Raw genomic sequence first — 11,104 nt, forward strand, 5'->3', positions numbered from 1 at the left:
GCCTGCCAGTGCAGGAGACACGGTTCTAGCCCTGGTCTGGGACGATCCCACATGCCGCGGAGCAACTAAGCCCGTGCGCCACAACTACTGAGCCTGCGCTCTAGAGCCCACGAGCCACAACTACTGAGCCCGTGTGCCACAACTACTGAGCCTGAGCACCTAGAGCCCGTGCTCCCAACAAGAGAAGCCACTGCAATGAGAAGCCTGCTCACCACAACGAAGAGTAGCCCCCACTTGCCACAACTAGAGAAAGCCCGTGCGCAGCAACAAAGACCCAATGCAGCCAAAAATAAGATAAAATAAAATAAAATATTTTTTAAAAAAAGAGAGAGAGAAATAGCCACTCCCCACCCATCCCTGCTACTTCACTTTCTTTCTGGAAGCAAGCATTTTCAACTCAACTGATTTTTCGATATTTCGCCCCGAATCTCCATATAACATTATTATTTTGGTATTAATTTTTCTGTTTTAGTTTTCTTTCCTTTACCAATACACATAGCTGCCCTTCCTGTGTTGGTTTTGAAAAATTGCTTTTTAGGGCTTCCCTGGTGGCGCAGTGGTTGAGAGTCCGCCTGCCGATGCAGGGGACACGGGTTCGTGCCCCGGTCCGGGAGGATCCCACATGCCGCGGAGCGGCTGGGCCCATGAGCCGTGGCCACTGAGCCTGCGCGTCCAGGGCCTGTGCTCCGCGGCGGGAGGGGCCCCAACAGTGAGAGGCCCGCATACCGCAAAAAAAAAAAAAAACCCACAAAAAAACCCTGTTTTTTAAGGCTATCTAAACAGTATTCAGAGTTGATCATTAGGAATCGTTACTTTCTGTTTTCTCTGGAGTTTATAATTATCTTTGTTTTATCTTAGTTTTCCTTGTACATATCATGATTCACTGGAAACTCTGCCAGTTGTCTAAATGTTCTCTTGTTCAGAATCATCAAGTATCCCAACGGTTGTATCTTTGGGAAATCTCTTCTAGAGCCTTCTGACCTGCTTCACTCTGACCCACTAGCTTGTTATGCCTCTAAGACTGCTGTCACCCTTGTATCTTCCTTCAGCATCACCTGGGGACTGACGTCCTTTGCTCTGGCTTGTGCTGGCTTCTCCTTTCTGTGCCCGAGATCATCCTCTTTCTTGGTTTACTCCTTTGTCTTGGTGGAAAACATCCTATTGAAGCTTCTTACAAAAGGATGGGTGTGAGGTAGATTTTTCGACACCTTATTTAGCCCTCACATTTGATAGGTAGTTTGGGTATAGAAATCTAAGTTGGAAATTATTTTCCCTCAAATTGTTAAGAGTCACTCCTTTGACTTCTAGCTTCCGTTGTTGCGTCTGAGATGTTAGAAACTTACAGTTTCTGACTCTTTGCATGGGAATCTGTGTTTTTCTTTCTGGAGGCCTGTAGTGCCTTTTCTTTGTTCCCTGTGTTCTGAAATTTTATAGCAGTGTATTTCATTGTGGGTCTAATTTTATTTCTGGGCTGGGCACATGGTGGGCCTTTTACTCTGGAAATTCATATCCTTCAGTACTAAGGGATTTTCTTGGATACTTAAAACCTTTTTTTTATGAAAAATTTAAGACAAAAGCAGAATAGAATCTATCACCCAGATTTGTTATCAATAAATGGGCAATCTTGTTTCATCTATAGCCTTCAAACTCACTTACCCACCCAGCATTCTGGATTATTTTGAAGGAAATCCCAGACGCTGATTATTTCTACTTGGTTTATTTCACTGCAGATGTGTCCTCTTTATGTCCTTTTTCTTCTTAGAACTGCTATGTTTTAGATATTAGATCTCCTGTATTGTCTTCTGATTTTTTTCTCTTTTGTCCTATTTTGCGTATCTGTTTTGTTTTGTTTTTTCCTCTCCTTTCTGAGAGATTTCTTCAAGTTTATCTGCAAGTTCTTTTACTGAGTGTTTCATTTCTGCCATCAGATATTCCTTTGTACAGCAGTCCATTCTTCTTTTAAAATTTTAATTTAATTAATTTATCTATTTAGGCTGTGTTGGGTCTTTGTTGTTGCACGCAGGCTTTCTCTGCTGGTGAGTGGGGGCTACTCTTCATTGTGGTGTGCGGGCTTCTCACTGTGGTGGCTTCTCTTGTTGCAGAGCATGGGCTCTAGGCGTGCGGGCTGCAGTAGTTATGGCAGTTGGGCTCAGTAGTTGTGGCTTGTGGGCTCTAGAGCGCAGGCTCAGTAGTTGTGGCTCACGGGCTTAGTTGCTCCACGGCACGTGGGATCTTCCCAGACCAGGGCTCGAACCCATGTCCACTGTATTGGCAGGCAGATTCTTAACCACTGCGCCACCAGGGAAGCCCCCCAGCAGTCCATTCTTGTTTCACAGCTGCAGTGTTTTGTCTTACCTCTCTGAAGATACTAATAAAAGTGATGACTGACAGTTTCTTTTCTGTGAATTTCTCCGTTTCCTTGAATTTGTTCTTTCTTTTTATTTGCATTGGTTTCTGTTTTTTCTTTTCTTCTTTTTGGTTTCTGTTTTTTAAACTGAAGGCTTTCCAGTCCCCAGGGCAGTGGGTGGTACCCTCAGTTCCTAGTCTCCAGCCAGATTCCCTGCCTCCCTCCAGTCCCGGTGTGGAGGTGTGGATTCTCACTCTGGACCACAGCTATGTCTCTGTTCTTCTACTTGAATCTCGTTGTCACGGTTTGCAGCACTGATGGGGGGGGGATGCTCTGTGGCTCTCGTCCTTGTACTTGCTGCTGTGCCATGACAATGTGCCAGCCGTGTCCGTGCCCTGCAGATGCCCCGTGTCCTCATCACAGGGCTTGTATTTTTAATGACATTAATTGGATGTTTTCCTTAGTTAGCATTTTTCATTAAAAGTAATATAAGTTCACCTTTAAAATTGGGGAATTACCAAAACTTGAATGAGAGAAGTGAAAATCATTTATAATCTCACTACACAACAAAACCCACTGTTGGGAGATGTTTATATAGGACGTATGAAGTAGTCAGGACCATTTAAGTCCATATGGACAATGTTTTTCCTAAACATAGGGTCATGCTGTGGGGTGTTGTATAATTTATTTAGATTTACTCTGTTGCATATTTCTGTTTTATGATAGTCTTTGGGATTGTAAGCTTGAGAATTAATTTGAGTCATAGTTGACTATTTTAATGTTTTCTTCTGATCCAGAGCAGATAAAATTCCCCCCTCCTTATACTCCACCTACCGCCAAGCCTGCTCCACTGTCGGAGAGAAGAAGCCAGAAGGTAAGGTCAGTGGGTCGCTTGGTCCCCAGACGTGCCCACATCTCACCTCCACTTCCCTGACCACGAGACGTGTCGGTGGCACCTTGGTCCATCTGGTCTGCTTCTGTCATGCTGGGTCTGGTCACAGCTGTGGCTTCAGAGACTGCCCAGCACCAGCCCTGGGACAGCTGTGACACCAGGAGGGCTGCCTGTGATGTCATTCCCTGAACACACATGCAGTACAAAATCCACTTGACCATTTCTCATCTTTGTGTGCCCCGCTGAGGCTGTCATGTGGCTTCTGTTTGCCTGTCTGAATTCGAGCTTTTTTTTTTTGCATTACGTGGGCCTCTCACTGTTGTGGCCTCTCCCGTTGCGGAGCACAGGCTCCGGACGTGCAGGCTCAGCGGCCGTGGCTCACGGGCCCAGCCGCTCGGCGACATGTGGGATCTTCCCAGACCAGGGCACAAACCCGCGTCCCCTGCATCGGCAGGCGGACTCTCAACCACTGCGCCACCAGGGAAGCCCTGAATTCCAGCTTTAAAGTCAGGTGACCAGCCAGGCCCGAGGCCCGTGGTGCTTGTTCTGCACCGTGTCCTAGTAGGGGGTCTGTCATGGCTCTTTGGCCGTTTGGACGGTTGGGGATCTTTCTGCTTCTAGGGGACAGTGATGTAGACCTGGGCCAGTGTGTGAAAGCGTGCATCATTGCTTGGAGCAGCTGGGCAGGCTGTCCGCACCCCATTGCCCCAGGAACGAGGCGCCATCCGGACAGGGCCTGGTCTGTCGGTGTTGAAATGGTGCAGCTGTTTGCTGGTCAATCCCTCTGACGCCTGCAGGGCCGGTTGGGCTGCATGAGCAACTGCAGCTCTGCTTTCTAATTCTCTCTGCCAGGACCCTCCTTGCACAATCTTCCACGGTTTCTGACAGCCAGGGAGACCCACACCTGTTTGGACCAGTATCGAAACATCTTGCAGACAGGATGCCAAGGGGGCTGTAGGGCTGTGTCCACTGTTGAGTGAGGCCTTGCCCTCCTTTCCTAACCCCATGGTCCTGCTTTTGGGGGCTTCTAGAATGTTTTCTAATGCTGTATCTCATAGGGCTAATATTTTTTAGTAAACCTACTAAATGTGTGTTGAGGACTGGTAATCACCTCTAATATACTGATTTTAACATCCTGTTGTAAAAAACAATATCACAATGTTACTTAAAAGTTTGAGAAACAGGGACTAAACCATCATCTGTACATAATTCTGCTCTCCCCACCCAGCCTCCCTCCACATGCATTTGGTCTTTATTCATTACATACCTGCTTTTTACACTTGTGGCGATAGTGTGTATAGAACCATGGTTTTTCTTAAACTTCCTTATGAATGTTTTAACTTTGATAGGACATTAACATCCGCCGTCCAGGGAGAGCGTTTCACTTCCCTCCTCATAGGGCCTCAGTCCTCTGTGTGCCCTCTGCAGGGAGAACCCAGGGACAGCGTCAGTTCCGTGTGCTTCCTATCTGATCTAACCTGTTTAATTGTTAAAATTACCTCCTGTCTCTCAGATGCAGCCTCGCAAAGGGAGGTGGAACCCAGCTGTAAGGAGGAGCCGCTGGGCCTGCTCACGACTGCCCTGCGAGAGCTCAGGGCCTCAGTGACAGATCCCACCCAGCGTGACGGTGAGGACAGGGCTGTGGGTCGGGCCGTCCGCAGTGGGTGCCCGTGGGTGCACAGGCCAGTCCTGACGTGCTCAGAGCTTGAGGCTGCTCTGTTGCCCATAGTGGCAGTGGTCAGTGCATTTTCCCTGCAGTTCAGCATCTGGTAGTGAACCCGACCACGGCCTGGTGGGTGTGGAGTGTGCCTCCTTTCTGACACTCAGGCTGTCCCAAAGTCTGGGTAGAATATGGTTATTCTGCTACTTGGCATCCCGGTGGGACAGGAGACAGAGGAGGAAAGCTGCGTTGTCTCCTTCCTTTACTGCCAGGGTGGCTGTGCTCTTCAGCACTGGGCCTCTGCTTCTGGGACTGTTTCCTATGAGGGGCCTGGAGGACGGGCGTGAGCAGTTCAAAGCGCTCAGTGGCCATAGCGGTCCACAAGTAAAATGTAAGGTTCTGGTGTTTTTAGAGTTTTGCTATGCTAAATGCAGAAACTAAAATACATAAGGCATATTTTTGCCTAGTAACTTCAGTAGATGTTTATTTATTATGAATTCATTTAATTCCTATGAGAGTCTCACGGAGGAAATACAGTTGACCCTTGAACAACACAGTTCGGTTTTTTTAAATTTATTTTTGGCTGCGCTGGGTCTTCGTTGCTGCCCGTGGGCTTTCTCTAGTTGTGGCGAGTGGGGGCTGCTCTTTGTTGCGGTGCACGGGCTCCTCGTTGCGGTGACTTTGCTTGTTGCGGAGCATGGGCTCTAGGCACACGGGCTTCAGTAGTTGTGGCTCATGGGCTCTAGAGCACAGGCTCAGTAGTTGTGGCGCACAGGGGCTTAGTTGCTCCGCGGCATGTGGGATCTTCCTGGACAGTGCTCGAACCCGTGTCCCCTGCATTGGCAGGCGGATTCTTAACCACCGCGCCACCAGGGAAGTCCGCAACACAGTTTTTAACTGTGTGGGTCCACTCAGTATATGCAGATTATTTTCAGTAAATATACTGGAAAATTTTTTGAGATAAATGACAATTGCAAAAATTTCAGATAAACCACATTGCCTAGAAATATTGAGAAAATTAGGTATGTCGTGAATGCATAAAATACACGTAGATGCACATGACATGCAAAATACACGGAAGGCTGTGAGGAGTTAAGCTTCGGGTCAGAAGTTACGCACAGATTTTCACCTGTGGTGGAGGGTCGGCAGCCCCAGCTCTGCACTGTTAGCTCTGCCTCCACCGTGGTCGTCCTGAGGGCCCAGGATGTCCCCTCATGGTCAGCGTGACCCTTCCAAACTCTGCTCCTGCAGTACGTGGTTCTTGGGGAGGTCGAGGCCCGTGTGGGGCCCCAGCGCTGCCACAAGATGGTCAGCCAGCCAGGCCTGTGAGTCCCTGTGCTGGCAGAGCTGCTGAGGCCGGGCCAGGCGGCCGCAGCGGGCGTCAGTGTGTGCAGAGGTGGCGGGCGGACGAGGGGCGCGGGGTATAGACACAGGGGCTGTGGTGACGTGAAGAGCTATGCCAGCCCCTCGGAGAAGCCTGGCCACCTGCAATGCAGAAAAGTGGTTCCGCTGCTGGCCGGGCGGGGACGAGAGCGGGCTCAGGGTCAGTTGAGAGTGTGGCCCCTGAGGTGGTGGGTGGCGCCCCTGCTCATGGCGCCGATCCCTGCCTTGCAGCGTTGTTGGCTCAGATGGCAGTGATCTCTGAACAGCTCCGCTCCGCCCTGGGCCTCGGCGAGGATGACAGCGACTTCGAGGGGGCCCCGGTTCAGCTCAGCGTCCGGGCCCCCAAGCTGCAGCCGTGGGAGCAGAGGGTGAGTGTGGGGCACCAGGGAGACCACATGTGAGTTGAGGGTTTCGGGCCGGTGCTGCCGTTTGCGTACAGACTCTGTGTTTGAGAGGAAGTTGTGGCAGAGGCTGCTCGTGGCCCTTTGTGGGCAGGTTTGCTGACCCTGCTCTCTGCTGAGAAGCTCCGTGATGACCCCTGGGGGCCCCTCCCAGGGTTTGGGGATTCCTGTGCTGAGGCGTTGCAGCCTCTTCTCCGGATGGGGGCTCGTTTTCCAGTCTCGTCAGCTCCACTGTGGCCCTGTACGTCCAGGGTGGAAACGCTGTGATGTGGGTTTGCGGCCCTGAGACCTCTCCTCTCTCAGGTCGTGGACCTCCTGCTGACGTCTTTCTGTCAGAACCTCATGGCGGCCTCCAGCGTTGCCCCACCAGACAGGTAGAGGCTAGGCGGTCTCACCGGGTGGTTTGGAGCTGTCCTGGGGCAGCCTGGGTGCTCGTGATGAGAGTGGCCATCGTTCCTGGTCCAGCTCTGAGCCTTGGGCCCTGGTCCTGCCCCCCGACTTCGTGCTGCGCTGGGGAAGGGCCTGGCTGCGGGGGGGGGGGGGGGGCGCTGACTTATCCAGCAGGGACGTGGCGACGGTCAGCGTCGCAACAGGAGACCCTCCTGGTTGGGGAACAGCCTGGTTCTTTCTTCAGTCTCTGGTGCCTGACTGCTCGTCCACCAGGCTCCAGGCGGGCAGTGCAGGGCCAGGCCTGGCTGCTGCCACTGTTCTCTGTGGCTGTCCCCACAGGCAGGGCCCCTGGGCCGCCCACTTCGTGAGGACCCTGTGCAGACGCAGGCTCCTGCCGGCTCTGCTCAGCAGGCTCTGCCAACTGCTCCATCACCAGGTAGGGCTGCTACCTCCTCCAGCCCCCACAACGCTGAACCTCTTTTCTTTTTAAATATTTCTGTATTTATCTACGTATGTACGTATGTATGCATGTGGCTGCGCCCGGTCTTCATTGCGGCATGTGGGCTCTTAGTTGCGGCACGTAGGCTCTTTAGTTGCGGCACACGGGCTCTTAGTTGCAGCACACAGAATCTTTAGTTGCAGCACGCGGGCTCTTGCGGCATGCGGGATCTTTAGTTGAGGCACGCGAGCTCTTAGTTGCGGCATGTGGGCTCTTACTTGCAGTATGTGGGATCTCGTCCCCTGACCAGCGATTGAACCCTGGCCCCCTGCATTGGGAGCGCGGAGTCTTTAGCCACTGGACTACCAGGGAAGTCCCTGAACCACTCTTCTTTCCTATTTTAGGGCCCGAGCCTGAGTGCCTCACATGTGGTGGGGTTGGCTGCCCTGGCCGTCCACCTTGGCGAGTCCAGGTCTGCCCTCCCGGAGGTGCATGTGGGCCCTCCCACCCCTGCCAGGGGCCTGCCCGTCCCCGAGCTCTTCGACATCCTCCTGCCCTGTAGGACCCAGGAGTCCTCAGCCCTGTGTCTGAAGTGAGTGTCCCTCTTGTCAAAAGTAACACACATTCATCAGACAAAATTAGCATAGACACACATGCTCTACAGATGACCAGTCTTTACCGTGTTGGTCTGTACCCTTCCAGAACCTTGTCTTGGGTGTATTTATGTGTGTGTTGGTATCTTCAGTTATAAAAGTGAGATCACCCTACTTTGCTACCTGCTTTTCAAGATGCTCACAGTGGGCTGCAGGTGCCCTTCTCCAGGTCAGGTGGCCAGCGGCTGGCTGGACCTGTCCCTCAGGTTAGGTTCCGGGGTCTCCCTGTGGTGAGCAGCTTTCTCTGGGGGATGTTTCTACACACACAGCTGTCCCATCCAGAGGGTTTTGAGACCCATCGTCCAGTTACGTGCTCATCCACTCGCTGCACACTGCGTGCTAGGCCCCCTCCCGGCACCTGGTGAGCCGCAGGGAGCCCGTAGCCTGGGGTCGGCGGGTGTGAGAGGTGGGCGGGGGTTGGGTGAGAGTGGCCATCCCATGGGCAGAGCCCTGGGGAGTCCACGTGTGACTCAGGCCCGAAGGGCTTCCTGTGGCTGCTGAGGTCAGGACGGAAGCTGGAGGCTCCGGTGGGAGATGTTGGGTCTCCGGTGGGAGATGAGGGTCGCGGCTCACGGACTGAGCTGGCGTTAGGAGAGACAGGGAGAGCTGAGCACAGGAACGCGGCCTGGGACCAGTGCCCGCCAGCTGTCTGCGCCATCCACAGCAGCACCACTGACAAGTCCGCACTGGGAGTCGGGCCCCATCCTCGCCACGGTCCTGACTCTCTGGGCCTCATGGTCACCTCTGTTCTTGGCAGCCTCTCCCTCCCACACGTCACAGCCCGCCATGGGCAGGCAGAGGCTGAGTTGGAAACCGGACATGCTTCACTCTGGCTCTGAGGTTCTTTTAGGCGGGAACAGTGAATAATTTGCCATCATGCAGATGAACGAGAGCCTTACGCAATCACACGGGGAACACCCACCTCGCACCTCCTCACTTCATTCCCTTGGTTCTGACCGTGGCTCTTGACACGCTGGGAAAGCAAGCCCTTACGTGCAGAGCCTGCGTGTTCATGTGTTTTCTGAGTCTCTCGTCAACATGGAAAGAGCTCAGGCCAGACGGCCTGACTGGGGGCTCTTCCTGAGGGCTCGGGGGAGCCGGCCTGGCTGGGCCTGAGGCTGAGCGCCGAGCGGCCGTCGGGCTGGGAGGCCCTCAGTTCACGTTGTGCAGTTCACGCTCTTCTTCCACCTGTTGTTTTGCGTGGATCCCATTTCTGTGTTATAATCTGTTTTCTATTTTCAGATTTTGTACAGCGGCAATTTCCTATTCTCTGTGTAAGTTTTCTCCCCAGTCACGTGACATCTCGTACAGCTGTTTGTCTCCAGGCCTTATAAAAAAGGTGAGTCTTGTGGGTTCCTTTTTCTGCTCTCCTGTAAGTTCCAGTCTTATATGGGTTTCTGGCCTGAAGCCTGTGTGGCCTCCATCTCGGCACCGGCCTCGTTCGTAGCAGACTTGTCTCCTGGCGCCATCCTGCCGTCTGCTTGGGTTGAACACTGCCTTTTCCTTCCGTCTGAGTTAAGAGGAGGGGCTGGCAGGTGACAGCTACAGATGTCCCTCCTTATTTATGAAGTAGGCAAGTTAGAAGATTGACGTTCATAGAAAGTGCGTCAGCATTTAAAGAAGCACGCTGCGCTTCCTCTGAAGACGGCCTGGGAAGCCGCGTGTTAGAATCCTCAGCATCGGAGGCGGCGGTGCCGTCACAGCGGGAGCCAGGGTTGCTGCGCCTGCAGAGCTTTAGGGCACATCTCCCATGGGGTTCGAGCCTGGTTCAGAGCTCCGGGCTCCGCGTCGGACTCCTGGGCGCTGCTGGCAGCTCCACCGCGTCAGGAGCAGCCTGGGGTCCAGGTGCCCCTGTGCTCCCGGTCCCAGGTGCCGACATTTTAAAGTGTGGGATAGAGATCCGGAGGAGCGGCCCAGAAGAGGAAGTCCTCGCCCTGTGTCCCAAGCTCCCCGAGGTCCCCTCGAACAGCCTGTGGCTCTGTCAGCATGAGGGCGGGGGTGCGACCTCCTAAGGCAAAGATGTGCGGCTCAGTGCATCACTGAGGGAGCACCTCCTGTAGCCAGTGAGCACACTTCTTAGAATGCCGGTGCCCGCGGGTCGCGGGGGACGGCCGTGCGCGGCTGCAGGGCGTGGCAGCTCAGAGATGTGTGGTAAGGGCTGGCTGCCCACTGAGACCAGGGGCTCCTCGCTGCCAGCCGAGCGCAGCCAGGCCCCTGCGTGTTTCCTCAGTCTCACAGCACACACACCACTGTCTTTTTTCAGTTCCAGTTCATGGTGTTCAGATGGTTCTCAGAGGCCCGAGACCCTCCCTCTTGGGAAGACCCGGCCAGCTCTCCCTGGCGGCCCCTGTGCCTGCCCTCCGTGGACTGGCAGCGAGCCGCCCTCTGCCTGTGGAAGCAGAGGACCTTGCGGGAACTGCTGAAGCAGGAGGGACTCCATGTAGGTCCCACTGTCCCTTCCCCTGCTTTGCTCCTCCACGCTCTGGGCTCCGTGGGCGCAGGACATGGGCGGCGGGCCTGACCTGACAGAAATCACTCCTGGGATCGTCAGATTTTAAACACGCCTGCCAGGCTGCGAGCTGGGGCCGGGCGTCTCCAAGCACAGTCACCGGAAGCTTGGCCGCTCAGCCAACGTGCCCACGTGACTGTTTCTGCCACCTCTTCATAACTTTCCATTTATTTCTTGGATGTTTGCCTGCTTGTTTTGGTCTTTAGAGAAGAAGTTGTGTCGTTTTATTGTATATGTTTTTCAACTCTTTTATTGTTAATAATCAGTCATACAAGAGTAGGTCTGACCGGGCTTCCCTGGTGGCGCAGTGGTTGGGAGTCTGCCTGCTGATGCAGGGGACACGGGTTCGTGCCCCGGTCCGGGAAGATCCCACATGCCGCGGAGCGGCTGGGCCCGTGAGCCTTGGCCGCTGAGCCTGCGCGTCCGGAGC

At 53.6% G+C, this 11,104-nt stretch overlaps 1 protein-coding gene across 10 annotated transcripts in view; it reads left to right on the plus strand.

Annotated features, from left to right (window-relative positions):
- The window catches only part of FANCA (FA complementation group A), a 58,141-nt gene that overhangs the window by 33,226 nt on the left and 13,811 nt on the right, over window positions 1-11,104 (plus strand). For all 10 annotated transcript variants that reach the window (XM_029203131.1, XM_029203101.1, XM_029203124.1 and 7 more), the window contains 8 exons: window positions 3,145-3,221; window positions 4,753-4,866; window positions 6,514-6,650; window positions 6,987-7,057; window positions 7,413-7,509; window positions 7,917-8,104; window positions 9,408-9,504; window positions 10,429-10,605. In XM_029203131.1, coding sequence (XP_029058964.1) covers window positions 3,145-3,221; window positions 4,753-4,866; window positions 6,514-6,650; window positions 6,987-7,057; window positions 7,413-7,509; window positions 7,917-8,104; window positions 9,408-9,504; window positions 10,429-10,605 — 958 coding nt within the window. The remainder of the gene's footprint in view (window positions 1-3,144; window positions 3,222-4,752; window positions 4,867-6,513; window positions 6,651-6,986; window positions 7,058-7,412; window positions 7,510-7,916; window positions 8,105-9,407; window positions 9,505-10,428; window positions 10,606-11,104) is intronic.

The sequence above is a fragment of the Monodon monoceros genome, unplaced genomic scaffold, assembly GCF_005190385.1.
Source record: "Monodon monoceros isolate NGI ecotype Baffin Bay Population unplaced genomic scaffold, NGI_Narwhal_1 Super_Scaffold_10, whole genome shotgun sequence".
Lineage (NCBI taxonomy): Eukaryota > Metazoa > Chordata > Mammalia > Artiodactyla > Monodontidae > Monodon > Monodon monoceros.